Raw genomic sequence first — 15,095 nt, forward strand, 5'->3', positions numbered from 1 at the left:
TGGCTCTGTCTAACTCTCACCCAACGTGGAACTACAGCAGTTTCTCCCAAAACCAGGAAATCCTGTCGGTAACCCAAAGTGGGTCCCAGCATTTCCCCCCACTCTCTCCATGTATCCCCCATGGGCTCCTGGCTCTCACTGGGAACAATGACAGAGGGAGGAGATAGAGAGAGGGAGGGAGAGCACAGCACTAACTTTATTACCGAAATAATTGGTTCTGTCCTAGTGTGGGGCAGACCCACCGACAGTGGATAACGGATTAAATTGGAGAAAGATCAAGCTGAACCAAAACATCCTATGCAGAAAGCTGTGTGAGTGGTCAGATGGTGGGACAAAACCCTTGGCAGCAGCAAAGTGAGAAACAAACTGATCTCTCAGGTGGACAAAATGAGACTCTCTGACCAACCCAACGAAAGCTCTCCGTGTCATGAAACAGCAGCGGAGCGAAGGTCGTCAGTGCGGATCACCCAGAGAGTGAGACTGGGGAGTTCAACCCCCAGAATAAGGACATGGAACAATAACCCAGCAGCTAGTCACCTCCCATCTTCACTGTGGGGGAACCAAACACCTTCCACTGGGAGATGGACATCAGGGGATGCAGGAACCTGTGACATTATCGTCAGGAGGGAAGTGATACTGAAGACAGTGAGAGAGCTGTGGGAGGGCCACTCCTAGTTCCTAATGGACTTCACAACAAGGTCCTCACAGCAGCACTAATACAGCAGGAGATTTGTTGGTGTGAATTTTCCAGGATTCCCCAGATTCTGGAAGTGTTCCATCAGACTGCAAAGCAACATATGTCCTGCCTGTATTCCAGAAGGGAAAGTATTGGATAGTTAGCCTGACATCTGTCATGGGGACACTGATGGAATTGATGACGCAAGTGGTTCTAGCTGTGTACCTGAAACCCTCCAGATAGTGAGGAAGAGCCAGCAGGGGTTTGTGAAAGGGAAAGAAGATTTAGTCAGTGTCTTTGAATTAGTGGAAGGAGTGCATTGGGCTATGGGTAAAGGGGAGGTTGAAACTTTATTGCTGGAACAGCACAGCAGGTCAGGCAGCATCCAGGGAACAGGAGATTCGACGTTTCGGGCACAGGCCCTTCTTCAGGAATGAGCAGAGAGTGTTCAGCAGGAGAAGATAAAAGGTAGGGAGGAGGGACTTGGAGGAGGGGAGTTGGAAATGTGATAGGTGGAAAGAGGTCAAGGTGAGGGTGATAGGTCGGAGTAGGGTGGAGGCGGAGAGGTCAAGAAGAAGACTGCAGGTCAGGAAGGCGGTGCCGGGCTGGAAGGAAGAGCTTCTGTGCTCATTCCTGAAGAAGGGCCTGTGCCCGAAACGTCGAATCTCCTGTTCCCTGGATGCTGCCTGACCTGCTGTGCTGTTCCAGCAATAAAGTTTCAACTTTGATCTCCAGCATCTGCAGACCTCACTTTCTCCTCGAAGATTTCAACCTACTGCGAATCCTCTTACAAGGATGCCTTCCTTGAAGAAGCTCTCTGCCTCTCTCTACAAAGATCTCAGTGAGTCCCTCTCTCACTGCACACCCCAGGTCATCTCCTCTGCACAGAAGCTCTTCCTTCCAGCCCGGCACCGCCTTCCTGACCTGCAGTCTTCTTCTTGACCTCTCCGCCTCCACCCTACTCCGACCTATCACCCTCACCTTGACCTCTTTCCACCTATCACATTTCCAACTCCCCTCCTCCAAGTCCCTCCTCCCTACCTTTTATCTTCTCCTGCTGAACACTCTCTGCTCATTCCTGAAGAAGGGCCTGTGCCCGAAACGTCGAATCTCCTGTTCCCTGGATGCTGCCTGACCTGCTGTGCTGTTCCAGCAATAAAGTTTCAACTTTGATCTCCAGCATCTGCAGACCTCACTTTCTCCTCGAAGATTTCAACCTACTGCGAATCCTCTTACAAGGATGCCTTCCTTGAAGAAGCTCTCTGCCTCTCTCTACAAAGATCTCAGTGAGTCCCTCTCTCACTGCACACCCCAGGTCATCTCCTCTGCACAGAAGCTCTTCCTTCCAGCCCGGCATCGCCTTCCTGACCTGCAGTCTTCTTCTTGACCTCTCCGCCTCCACCCTACTCCGACCTATCACCCTCACCTTGACCTCTTTCCACCTATCACATTTCCAACTCCCCTCCTCCAAGTCCCTCCTCCCTACCTTTTATCTTCTCCTGCTGAACACTCTCTGCTCATTCCTGAAGAAGGGCCTGTGCCCGAAACGTCGAATCTCCTGTTCCCTGGATGCTGCCTGACCTGCTGTGCTGTTCCAGCAATAAAGTTTCAACTTTGATCTCCAGCATCTGCAGACCTCACTTTCTCCTGTAAAGGGGAGGTCCCTGACGCACTCTACCTGGATTAGACAGAATGCTGATTTGGTTTAATTAGATTAATTCTTGTCAGATGTACCTGAGTGCAATGAAAAGTGTGAATACTCTAACTGATGATGTTGCCTAGTCATGGTGATGGAACATCTGAAAACCTACCTTCCAGCTCATTGAGCGAACTAACGTACATATGAGAGGTCCAATCAGCAGTCTATTCACAGCGGGAAAGAAGCTGTCCTTCACCCTTTTGGCACGAACTTTTCATCTTTAAATCCCCGGCGTGACTGAAGAAGTTGGAAGTGATGATAACTGGGATGGGAGGGCTCTTTGATATTGGCTGCCTTTTCACAGAGATGAGAAGTGTAGATGGAGTCAATGGATGGCTGGGTGGTTTGTGGGAGGGTCTGAGCTATATCCACAACTGGTGTCACATCAATGTGATTGAGACTGATCGCAGGTCATGGTAAAGGGCTAAGGCATATAGGGTTGGGACGAAATCAATTAGGTACACTGTAAAAACAAGTAAAAATGCTATTCCTCAGTGAGACCGGCCTCATGGGTGAGACCAATCTGGAATAATGTGTATAGTTTCAGTCTCTGTATTGAAGGGAGAATGTAAATAGAACATAGAACATAGAACAATACAGCACAGAACAGGCCCTTCAGCCCACGATGTTGTGCCGAACATTTGTCCTAGCTTAAACACTTATCCATGTACCTATCCAATTGCCGCTTTAAGGTCACCAAAGATTCTGACTCAGCCACTCCCACATGCAGCGTATTCCATGCCCCCACCACTCTCTGGGTAAAGACCCACCCCTGACATCCCCCCTATACCTTCCACCCTTCACCTTAAATTTATGTCCCTTGTAATACTCTGTTGTACCCGTGGAAAAGGTTTCTGACTGTCTACTCTATCTATTCTCCTGATCATCTTATAAACCTCTATAAAGTCTCCCCTCATCCTTTGCCATTCCAATGAGAAAAGGTCTAGCACTCTCAACCTATCCTCGTACGACCTATTCTCCATTCCAGGCAACATCCTGGTAAATCTCCTCTGCACCCTCTCCAAAGCTTCCACATCTTTCCTAAAATGAGGTGACCAGAACTGCACACAGTACACCAAAGTTGGCCTTACCAAGGTCCTGTACAGCTGCAACATCACCTCTCGACACTTGAATTCAATCCCTCGGCTAATGAATGCTAATACACCATAGGCCTTCTTACAAGCTCTATCCACCTGAGTGGCAACTTTCAAAGAGCTATGAACATAGATGCCAAGATCTCTCTGCTCCTCCACCTTAGTATGAACCCTACCGTTAACCCTGTATTCCGCATTCTTATTTGTCCTTCCAAAATGGACAACCTCACACTTGACAGGGTTGAACTCCATCTGCCACTCCTCAGCCCAGCTCTGCATCATATCTAAGTCCCTTTGCATCCGACAACAGCCCTTCTCACTATCCACAACACCACCAATCTTCGTATCGTCTGCAAATTTACTGACCCACCCTTCGACTCCCTCTTCCAAGTCATTAATAAAAATTACAAACAGCAGAGGACCCAGAACTGATCCCTGCGGAACTCCACTTGTAACTGGGCTCCAGGCTGAATATTTACCATTTACCACCACTCTCTGACTTCGACCGGTTAGCCAGTTCTCTATCCAACTGGCCAAATTTTCCACTATCCCATGCCTCCTGACTTTCCGCATAAGCCTACCATGGGGGACCTTATCAAATGGCTTACTAAAATCCATGTATACTACATCCACTGCTCTACCCTCATCCACATGCTTGGTCATGTCCTCAAAGAATTCAATCAGACTTGTAAGGCAAGACCTACTCCTCACAAATCCGTGCTGGCTGTCCCTAATCAAGCAGTGTCTTTCCAGATACTCATAAATCCTATCCCTCAGTACACGTTCCATTACTTTGCCTACCACCGAAGTAAGACTAACTGTCCTGTAATTCCCGGGGTTATCCCTATTCCCTTTTTTGAACAGGGGCACAACATTTCCCACTCTCCAGTTCCCTGGTACCACCCCTGTTGACAGTGAAGACGAAAAGATCATTCCAACGGCTCTGCAATTTCCTCTCTTGCTTCCCACATAATCCTAGGATATATCCTGTCAGGCCCGGGGGACTTGTCTATTCTCAAGTTTTTCAAAATGCTCAAACACATCTACCTTCCTAACAAGTATCTCCTCTCGCTTACCAGTCCGTTTCATACCCTCCTCTTCAACAATACGGTCCCTCTCGTTCGTAAATACTGAAGAAAAGTACTCATCCAAGACCTCTCCTATCTCTTCCAACTCAATACACAGTCTCCCACTACTGTCCTTGATCGGACCTACCCTCGTTCTCGTTATTCTCATGTTTCTCACATACGCATAAAAGGCCTTGGGATTATCCTTGATCCTACCCGCCAAAGATTTTTCATGCCCTCTCTTAGCTCTCCTAATCCCTTTCTTCAGCTCCCTTCTGGCTATCCTGTATCCCTCCAATGCTCTGTCTGAACCTTGTTTCCTCAGCCTTATTTCAGCTTCCTTCTTCCTCTTTACTAGACATTCAACCTCCCTCGTCAACCAAGGTTCCCTCACACGACCATCTCTTTCCTGTCTGACAGGTACATACATATCAAGGACACGTCGTAACTGTTCCTTGAAAAAGTTCCACATTTCAATGACATCCTTCCCTGACAATCTATGCTCCCAACTTATGTTCCTCAGATCCTGTCTTGCAGCATCATATTTACCCTTCCCCCAATTGGAAAACCTACCCTGTTGAATGCACCTAACTCTCTCCATAACCAAGGTGAAAGTCACAGAATTGTGGTCACCATCACCAAAATGTTAACCCTCTAACAAGACCATCACTTGTCCCAGTTCGTTACCTAGTACCAAATCCAATATGGCCACCCCTCTGGTTGGACAATCTACATACTGAGTTAGAATGTGTTGGAGGAGGCTGTGAGACTGACACCTAGAATGAACAGGTTGTTTTCTGAGCAACGCTTGTTCAGGTAGAACTTGCTTTCACTGAGAGTGAGAGGCGAGTCCTGCTTTGGATCCAGACAAAGGTCCATTAGTGAATTGGTGGAGAAGGAGTTTATCAAGATGGAACTCAACCCCAGTTCCCTGAGAATTGGAAAGCCCTTTATCCCAACCCTGGTCAGACTGACCGTGATAAGTATGTATTTCCATTCACAGAACACCCCTTCCTGTCGAACAGAATTCTGCAAGTGCTTTTCTAGAAATGGGGAAGGAAGTCACAAGCCGAGCCATCTTGGACAGGAATAATTTCTCATCATGGAGCCAGCCGTGTTAGTCTGAGTTAGCCTGACACATTCTCAGAGTGCATCTGTCTGAGGCACTGTGGGTGATAGTTTCTCATTCACACACCATTCCCCATGACAGAACAGGGTGCGGTGGCAATTCCTTTTGGCTGGAATTGAAATTTAAATTTCTGCGAGTCTTTGGCCAAACAGTGGGGTAAGCGTGTTATTGGTGTGAGCTGTGCTCAGCTGAGAATGGTGTGTCTACAGGGATGGCTGGGAACCGATGGAATCAGTCAGGAAAACAGGGTGTGCCTGACGGTCAGATTCTCACAGGCTGACTCCATGGACAGGAACGTTTGATTTCCTGGGAGCACAAAGATGGTGGGCATGGTCCCCTGTTTCAAATATCACGTGTAAATATTTCACATTGCATAGGGTCCAATCTATTCAGGTCTGCTTCAGCCGAGTTTGATTAGAGCATGAAATGTTGTACATAAAGTGTTTTAACAGTTCCCTGGAAAAGGACAAAAATACAAGTAAAGAAAGGGTTAACTCCCAAACAAGAGTTAATCCATGAGCGCAGATTTACTGCATCTCCTTCAAGACATAGAAAGCATGTAAGTATTGGCTGTCCTGTTGGATGTTTAAATGTCTCCCTTTGAAAAACTTCGACTCTCTTGGGAACATGTGAGCCATTCTGACATTGATGTCTGTGGTAGTGGCTCAGAGATTTGCAATAAGTGTTTTGCTTTCTGAAATACACCACATACTTTTAACTTTTAAATAGTATTTTCATTGGCCTGAGTACATTTACAACAACCTCACTAATTTATCATCTTCCAAAAAACCACCCTACCAGCCTGTTTGTTAAACAGTTGATATGGTTTCGTGACACTGGATTGCAAATAGAATATTTCTCAGTGTTTTATCGAGGACTGATCTGGGAGGGAAAGCATTGATTCTTCCTTCCACACTTGGACCTTACCTTCCAGTCTCTGTTTAGAGGAATTTGGACATTTTTCAAACACGGGACATAGAATAATACAGAGCAGGAACACATTCTTAGCTCAATATCTCTGTGCCAGTTATGATGCTCATATAAAGAAATCCTATATCCCTCTGTTTCTGCCTGTTTCATGTGTCTGCTCAAATATCTCTAACCTGTTGCTATCGTATCTGCTTCTGTCATCTCCCCTGGCAGTGCATGTCAGGCACCCACTGCACACTGTCTGATACCCCATCGTCACACACTTGTTTTAATCTTCTGATTCCTGAAGTGATGTGTGGAGAGGTGCTCATTGGAAATGAACTGTGTACAATGTGATCTCTTTGAAACAGATCCAATTCTAATGGCTCATCAGGAGAGATGCTGAGAGGCAGGTGGTTCTAACCAGGCTGGACAGGATGTGTAACTACAGTCCCAGAATTCGGGGATGGCCATTTCAGACAGAGATGGCGAGAAATGCCTATGTGCGGAAAGTGGGAGAAACATTAGCGAGTTTATTTGTTCAAGTATTTTCAATTTGTCATCCACATCTCATTGAAAGATACAGGAGGCTTATAGGTAGGTCACATTAACAATCTCTTATTCATTTCCTCTTTCAAACTCTGGATTCCCTCTCTCAGATTCCCAATCTCCTCTCCCAACAAGATTACCAAGATCCGGTTTTGTTATCTCATATTTACAACCTCCCAATCCCATTAATTTGCTAAGCTGAAAACTGTCAATCCCAAATTCCCAATGTGATCATCAATCAAACAGTCAGTTGTAACAGAGTAGAAAGTGTACCCTCTCCTTTAAACACCGTCCAGGAACATCTCCAAAGCCAAACCAATGTACAACAGCCAGAAGGAAACATTAGATACTCTTCAAATAATTTTATTAATTCCTCTTTATGTTTGCAGACATAAATATTAATATAAATAATATAAATACAACCATTGATAAATAGAATTAAATAATAACTTATATCAATCTGAAATATCTTAACATTGACAATATCATTGTCACTAAAAGACATCTATAGAACAGATGTTACAGTTTTACACAAACACTCAGGTTGGTCGATGAACTGCAATTAAATTTTGGTGGTCCCTCATTCGAGATAGAGAATCACTCGGCGTGCAGAGCCAATCAGATTTTTACTGGGATCTTACTGTGCATTACCCAGCCTGAAGGGTGACCAATGGAGAGTACAAGGTACAAAGAGAAGGTAACATTGCCATGAAGGAACAATCTCAACCATTCCCCTTGGATCAGAGCAGCAAAGAATCCCCTCCAACATTGACTAGGACGAAGCTGTAGGAGCACAATACAGTCCCATCAGATCAGGCACAGGGCAACATTTAGTGAGACAACCTCTTAGTGTTTGCTGAATGTTCTGTCACCATTTGAATTGCAGTGCTGACCATATGGACTCAAGGGGAGGGAAGATTCTGTGAAGATTTGACCAATCACATTGTCGAGGTAGAAAGCCAATGCCCTGCTGAGAACGTGCTTTGGCATTCCTCACCCAACAGCGAACTCAATCAACTTGCTTCATTTTTCACAAAGAGAGCAGGGATCCTTTGGAATGTAAATCAATAATGAGGAATAGACCATACTCTTCAAGGACCAGTACCTGGTCTCAGGGAATAATCAGTCTGAATATCAGACCCAGGATCCTGGAGTTCTTTTTAACTCCAGGGATAGACAAACGAATTTCTACCTGAGGAGGACAAATTCAAATAAAGTGAGCAACACAAAACACAATTTAAATATGAAATAAATTATACGATCTGTGAGGCTTTGTGTTCACGTCAATCAGAAACAGCAGATTTGGAATGCAATTTCTGAACAACTCTCTTCACATTGTTCCAATCGAATTCACTCATCCAACAGGATCAATGTTACACAGCAGTGAAACACCTCCACCTGGGCCCAGTGTTAAAGGGATGTTAGAAGCAGGGACATTATAGTGACAGGTGGAGGCCATTCAATCCCTCAAGCCTAGGTGTTAGCTGGAGGCAAGCACAGATTCCCTGACCAATACCATTCTGTGCTTTGTACAAAGCTGGAATTGCAACACTGAAAATTTACTCTGATACTTCACTGCACCACCCAATCCTCAAAGCCACACACATCGGGCACCTTCTGTTGTTGCAAACTCTTGAAATCAAATGCAAGAGAAATTAATCTAGTTTGTGCACAATTAACAATAAGAAGACAATGTGCCTTTGTCAGTTTGCACTGAATTTCAATTTGAAATTCTTGATCAGTCATTGATAATCAATGTGCATGTACCAGGAAAATTATACAGCAAATATTCCAAAGAAAGTCTTCCCTTCGGTTGTGTCTACATATCCCGTTGTCTCCTCGTTAACCCTGGAGAAGATCTGATCTCCCTCCAGGAACTCAAAGATGGCTCCCTGGTAGGAGGTTTTGTACCAGGGCTCCTTGCGTTGGTGAGAGTGGCAGGCGGATTTGGTGGCTTTCAGTAGAATGGCTTCCTCAGGATAATTTGGCGACAGCTTGGCGAGTTCGTGACTCAGGTAGATGGCCTGGGGCTGACACTCCATGCTGTGGAAGACCACCTGGGTGTAGACAAAGTACTGTCCAGGCCTTTTGATGATGAGGTGGTTGTCCCTGAACTCCAGGCCCTCAGTGAATGTGGAGTCACTCTCATTCTGCCAAATCACGTTCTCTCCTTTCCTGGTTGGGGAAGCTGAGGGGGCAGGGGTGGGAGAGACAGAGAAGACATCATGAGGATCAAACAAAGAGAAATAACTAGCCCGCATTGATGTAGCACCAGGCATGGCTTGTGGATATGGTAAAGCGCTTTACAACCCATGAGGTGTTATTGAAGGAGTAATTGTGCTATTTCAGGAAATGGAGCCACCACTTTGTGCACAGTAAGATCCCACGATTTCCCATGGGAAAGAAACTGGACGGTCTGCATCTTAATTGGAAACTGAGCTCCCTTGTCACCCTGACCCATAGAGAGGCCGGTCCCAGGAGGATTTCATCTCTGATGCCTGTGCTGCTGTCTCTGTGTTCAGATGAACCAATTCACACCACAGCCCCTTCTCTTTGCCCAGGACCCTGTTATCTCCCACTCTCCTCCTCCAGTGCTCTCTCCACACTGCATTATTGATAAAGAGAGTTAGCACCTTCCCAATCCACCCCTGCACCCTCCCAGCTGCTGTGGCCTATTCTCCAGAGGATGCTGTCACATTGAGAACAGTTCTGTACCTGTCAGGTGAGCTGCGATTCTCGGCCGGGGGTCACTCCCCACCTGCTTCATGAGTCGGTGCAAACCTGGAAATGGAAAAGATAGAAACTCAGACCCAGCTGGATCACCCACAGAGCACAGACTGACAGACACAGAGAGAGAGGGGGGGGAGGGGTGAAGGATGGGACAGATAGACAGGTGGGCTCATGAGAGCAAAGAGTGTATGAGATACAAACGGAAAAGGCTGGAGAAACTCAGCAGGTCTGGCAGCATCAGTGGGTGGAGACTCCGAGTTAACATCTCGAGTCCAGTATTGCTGCAATCTGAAAGAGTTTGTGGGAAAGACTGAGAGGGAGTCAGGAAAACAGACAACTCGCAAAAGGACAAGACTGATAAAGGGAGAATGGTGTAGCAATGTTAGGAAAGATATTGATGAAAATATGAATAAGGAATGTCCCAGAGGGTGAGGGAGAGATGGGTGGGAGAAACAGCACTGATGCTGACAGCACTTACCGCTGGTCTGAGCCGCTGTTGTCAGTGAGGGATGGGAGACTTCCAGCTTTGATCTTGAACCCTGAAGGAATTAAACAAGGACAAGTGTTAAGATGTGAAATTGACTCGAGTTTCCGCTCCACCGAACAGGAGTTGGTGCCCATCCCAGGGCTGCAGCTGGGTGGGCTGTAGGGGCGACCCGGTGTTGGACAGAAACACAATGTTATCCAGACGATTGTAGACACTAAGTGGATTGGAGCCCCTGTGTTGTACACTGTCCAGGACAGACAGGCTACCCTGGAGAGCCGGAGTGACCCAGCCAGCCTATTCCCCCATCGCCACTGTGTACAGACACACGCTGACACCAGGCAGACTGGCTGAGTGTCCCCCCGGTCACTCTCAGAGTGACAGCTGCCAGTCTCTGCTTGTCCTTTAGTAGCGCCGGCAGCACAGACTGAGAGAGCCGCCTTTATCCGGCGGGACCCATAGAACAGGGAGCAGTTCCAACAGTTCCCTCAGCTCAGGCTGGGCACTGAGCAGGGTCCCGGGGAAAACCGCTCTCGCTGTTGGAGAGACTGCAGTTAAAGGGCCGGCCTGGCTGAAGGGCTGGGGGCCAGGTTGCTGTTTCGCTGCAGAGTTGCAGCAGGAACTGAGAGTGAAATCCCTTCGCAGCTTGAAGTGCCCGCTTCCCAACAAGTCCCTGTCCCGGAGCAATGCAAGCGGCAAGTGGAAGGCGAGCGCTAGTCTCCGAGAACCCCCTCCCCAAGGCTGACCCTCACCTGGTTTGTAGGGAGCACTCCAAACTGAAGCAGGAAGAGAAAGGTACAAAGCAGCAACAAGCCGAGGACAGCGAGTGCACACAGAGCCCGCCAGAAACAGCTTGTGTTGGAGCCTGACTCCCTGATGGGCAGCAGCCCCCCATTCTCCAGCTCCAAGAACTTGGCCTCAGTGTTCATGCTGTCAGGTGGCAGAGGGAGCTCGCTGGGTCAGCCTCTCTCGGGTCCACTCAGGCTCTGTATGAGTGTCTCTGTCTCTGTCTCTCTCTCTCTGGGAGGGAGCTGCCTGCTCTCGAACTGCTGCTGCTGCTCACTAACAGCTCTTTATACCCAGCAGGAGCAGCACAGTCACTGCTGGCTGTGATGAAATGGAATGGGAAATCCCCAAGCAGAAACAGCAGCGATTGGAAAGCGATCACTCTCCAGCTCGAATGTGGGACTGGCTCTGTCTGACTCTCACCCAACGTGGAACTACAGCAGTTTCTCCCAAAACCAGGAAATCCTGTCGGTAACCCAAAGTGGGTCCCAGCAATCCCCACAGTCTCTCCATGTATCCCCCATGGGCTCCTGGCTCTCACTGGGAACAATGACAGAGGGAGGAGATAGAGAGAGGGAGGGAGAGCACAGCACTAACTTTATTACCGAAATATTCGGTTCTGTCCTAGTGTGGGGCAGACCCACCGACAGTGGATAACGGATTAAATTAGAGAAAGATCAAGCTGAACCAAAACATCCCATGCAGAAAGCTGTGTGAGTGGTCAGATGGTGGGACAAAACCCTTGGCAGCAGCAAAGTGAGAAACGAACTGATCTCTCAGGTGGACAAAATGAGACTCTCTGACCAACCCAACGAAAGGTCTCCGTGTCATGAAACAGCAGCGGAGCGAGGGTCGTCAGTGCGGATCACCCAGAGAGTGAGACTGGGGAGTTCAACCCCCAGAATAAGGACATGGAACAATAACCCAGCAGCTAGTCACCTCCCATCTTCACTGTGGGGGAACCAAACACCTTCCACTGGCAGATGGACATCAGGGGGTGCAATGGATGCAGGAACCTGGTGAAATTATCGTCAGGGGGGAAGTGATACTGAAGACAGTGAGAGAGCTGTGGGAGGGCCACTCCTAGTTCCTAATGGACTTCACAACAAGGTCCTCACAGCAGCACTAATACAGCAGGAGATTTGTTGGTGTGAATTTTCCAGGATTCCCCAGATTCTGGAAGTGTTCCATCAGACTGCAAAGCAACATCTGTCCTGCCTGTATTCCAGAAGGGAAAGTATTGGATAGTTAGCCTGACATCTGTCATGGGGACACTGATGGAATTGATGACTCAAGTGGTTCTTGCTGTGTACCTGAAACCCTCCAGATAGTGAGGAAGAGCCAGCAGGGGTTTGTGAAAGGGAAAGAAGGTTTAGTCAGTGTCTTTGAATTAGTGGAAGGAGTACATTGGGCTGTGGGTAAAGGGGAGGTCCCTGACGCACTCCACCTGGATTAGTCAGAATGCTGATTTGGTTTAATTTGATTAATTCTTGTCAGATGTACCTGAGTGCAATGAAAAGTGTGAATACTCTAACTGATGATGTTGCCTAGTCATGGTGATGGAACATCTGAAAACCTACCTTCCAGCTCATTGAGCGAACTAACGTACATATGAGAGGTCCAATCAGCAGTCTATTCACAGCAGGAAAGAAGCTGTCCTTCACCCTTTTGGCATGAACTTTTCATCTTTAAATCCCCGGCGTGACTGAAGAAGTTGGAAGTGATGATAACTGGGATGGGAGGGCTCTTTGATATTGGCTGCCGTTTCACAGAGATGAGAAGTGTGGATGGAGGCAATGGATGGCTGGGTGGTTTGTGGGAGGGTCTGAGCTATATCCACAACTGGTGTCACATCAATGTGATTGAGACTGATCACAGGTCATGATAAAGGGCTAAGGCATATAGGGCTGGGGCGAAATCAATTAGGTACACTGTAAAAACAAGTAAAAATGCTATTCCTCAATGAGACCAGCCTCATGGGTGAGACCAATCTGGAATAATGTGTACAGTTTCAGTCTCATTATTGAGGGGAGAATGTAAATAGAACATAGAACATAGAACAATACAGCACAGAACAGGCCCTTCGGCCCACGATGTTGTGCCGAACATTTGTCCTAGCTTAAACACTTATCCATGTACCTATCCAATTGCCGCTTAAAGGTCACCAAAGATTCTGACTCAGCCACTCCCACATGGAGCGTATTCCATGCCCCCACCACTCTCTGGGTAAAGACCCACCTCTGACATCCCCCCTATACCTTCCACCCTTCACCTTAAATTTATGTCCCCTTGTAATACTCTGTTGTACCCGTAGAAAAAGTTTCTGACTGTCTACTCTATCTATTCTCCTGATCATCTTATAAACCTATATAAAGTCTCCTCTCATCCTTTGCCATTCCAATGAGAAAAGGCCTAGCACTCTCAACCTATCCTCATACGACCTATTCTCCATTCCAGGCAACAACCTGGTAAATCACCTCTGCACCCTCTCCAAAGCTTCCACATCTTTCCTAAAATGAGGTGACCAGAACTGCACACAGTACACCAAAGTTGGCCTTACCAAGGTCCTGTACAGCTGCAACATCACCTCTCAACACTTGAATTCAATCCCTCGGCTAATGAATGCTAATACACCATAGGCCTTCTTACAAGCTCTATCCACCTGAGTGGCAACTTTCAAAGAGCTATGAACATAGATGCCAAGATCCCTCTGCTCCTCCACCTTAGTATGAACCCTACCGTTAACCCTGTATTCCGCATTCTTATTTGTCCTTTCAAAATGGACAACCTCACACTTGACAGGGTTGAACTCCATCTGCCACTCCTCAGCCCAGCTCTGCATCATATCTAAGTCCCTTTGCATCCGACAACAGCCCTTCTCACTATCCACAACACCACCAATCTTCGTATCGTCTGCAAATTTACTGACCCACCCTTCGACTCCCTCTTCCAAGTCATTAATAAAAATTACAAACAGCAGAGGACCCAGAACTGATCCCTGCGGAACTCCACTTGTAACTGGGCTCCAGGCTGAATATTTACCATTTACCACCACTCTCTGACTTCGACCGGTTAGCCAGTTCTCTATCCAACTGGCCAAATTTCCCACTATCCCATGCCTCCTGACATTCCGCATAAGCCTACCATGGGGGACCTTATCAAATGGCTTACTAAAATCCATGTATACTACATCCACTGCTCTACCCTCATCCACATGCTTGGTCATGTCCTCAAAGAATTCAATCAGACTTGTAAGGCAAGACCTACTACTCACAAATCCGTGCTGGCTGTCCCTAATCAAGCAGTGTCTTTCCAGATACTCATAAATCCTATCCCTCAGTACCCGTTCCATTACTTTGCCTACCACCAAAGTAAGACTAACTGTCCTGTAATTCCCGGGGTTATCCCTATTCCCTTTTTTAAACAGGGGCACAACATTTGCCACTCTCCAGTTCCCTGGTACCACCCCTGTTGACAGTGAAGACGAAAAGATCATTCCAACGGCTCTGAAATTTCCTCTCTTGCTTCCCACATAATTCTAGGATATATCCCGTCAGGCCCGGGGGACTTGTCTATTCTCAAGTTTTTCAAAATGCCCAAACACATCTTCCTTCCTAACAAGTATCTCCTCTCGCTTACCAGTCCGTTTCATACCCTCCTCTTCAACAATATGGTCCCTCTCGTTCGTAAATACTGAAGAAAAGTACTCATTCAAGACCTCTCCTATCTCTTCCGACTCAATACACAGTCTCCCACTACTGTCCTTGATCGGACCTACCCTCGTTCTCGTCATTCTCATGTTTCTCACATACGCATAAAAGGCCTTGGGATTATCCTTGATCCTACCCGCCAAAGATTTTTCATGCCCTCTCTTAGCTCTCCTAATCCCTTTCTTCAGCTCCCTCCTGGCTATCCTGTATCCCTCCAACGTTCTGTCTGAACCTTGTTTCCTCAGCCTTATTTAAGCTTCCT

The 15,095-nt window shown here is 47.1% G+C and overlaps 1 protein-coding gene across 1 annotated transcript; it reads right to left on the reverse strand.

The window, feature by feature from the left end:
- Positions 1-7,578: 7,578 nt before the first annotated feature.
- Positions 7,579-11,334, reverse strand: LOC148140036 (tumor necrosis factor-like). Its single transcript, XM_087978842.1, has 4 exons — positions 11,090-11,334; positions 10,332-10,392; positions 9,839-9,904; positions 7,579-9,311 (listed from the first exon to the last, which is right to left on the reverse strand). The coding sequence occupies exons 1-4, from the start codon at positions 11,264-11,266 to the stop codon at positions 8,899-8,901; spliced, it is 717 nt and encodes a 238-aa protein (XP_087834968.1). The 5' UTR covers positions 11,267-11,334; the 3' UTR covers positions 7,579-8,898.
- Between the last annotated feature and the right edge of the window lie 3,761 nt (positions 11,335-15,095).

The sequence above is a fragment of the Chiloscyllium plagiosum genome, unplaced genomic scaffold, assembly GCF_037043375.1.
Source record: "Chiloscyllium plagiosum isolate Xiang-an unplaced genomic scaffold, Cpla_swu_hap1 HiC_scaffold_35, whole genome shotgun sequence".
In the NCBI taxonomy this organism is placed as follows: Eukaryota; Metazoa; Chordata; class Chondrichthyes; order Orectolobiformes; family Hemiscylliidae; genus Chiloscyllium; species Chiloscyllium plagiosum.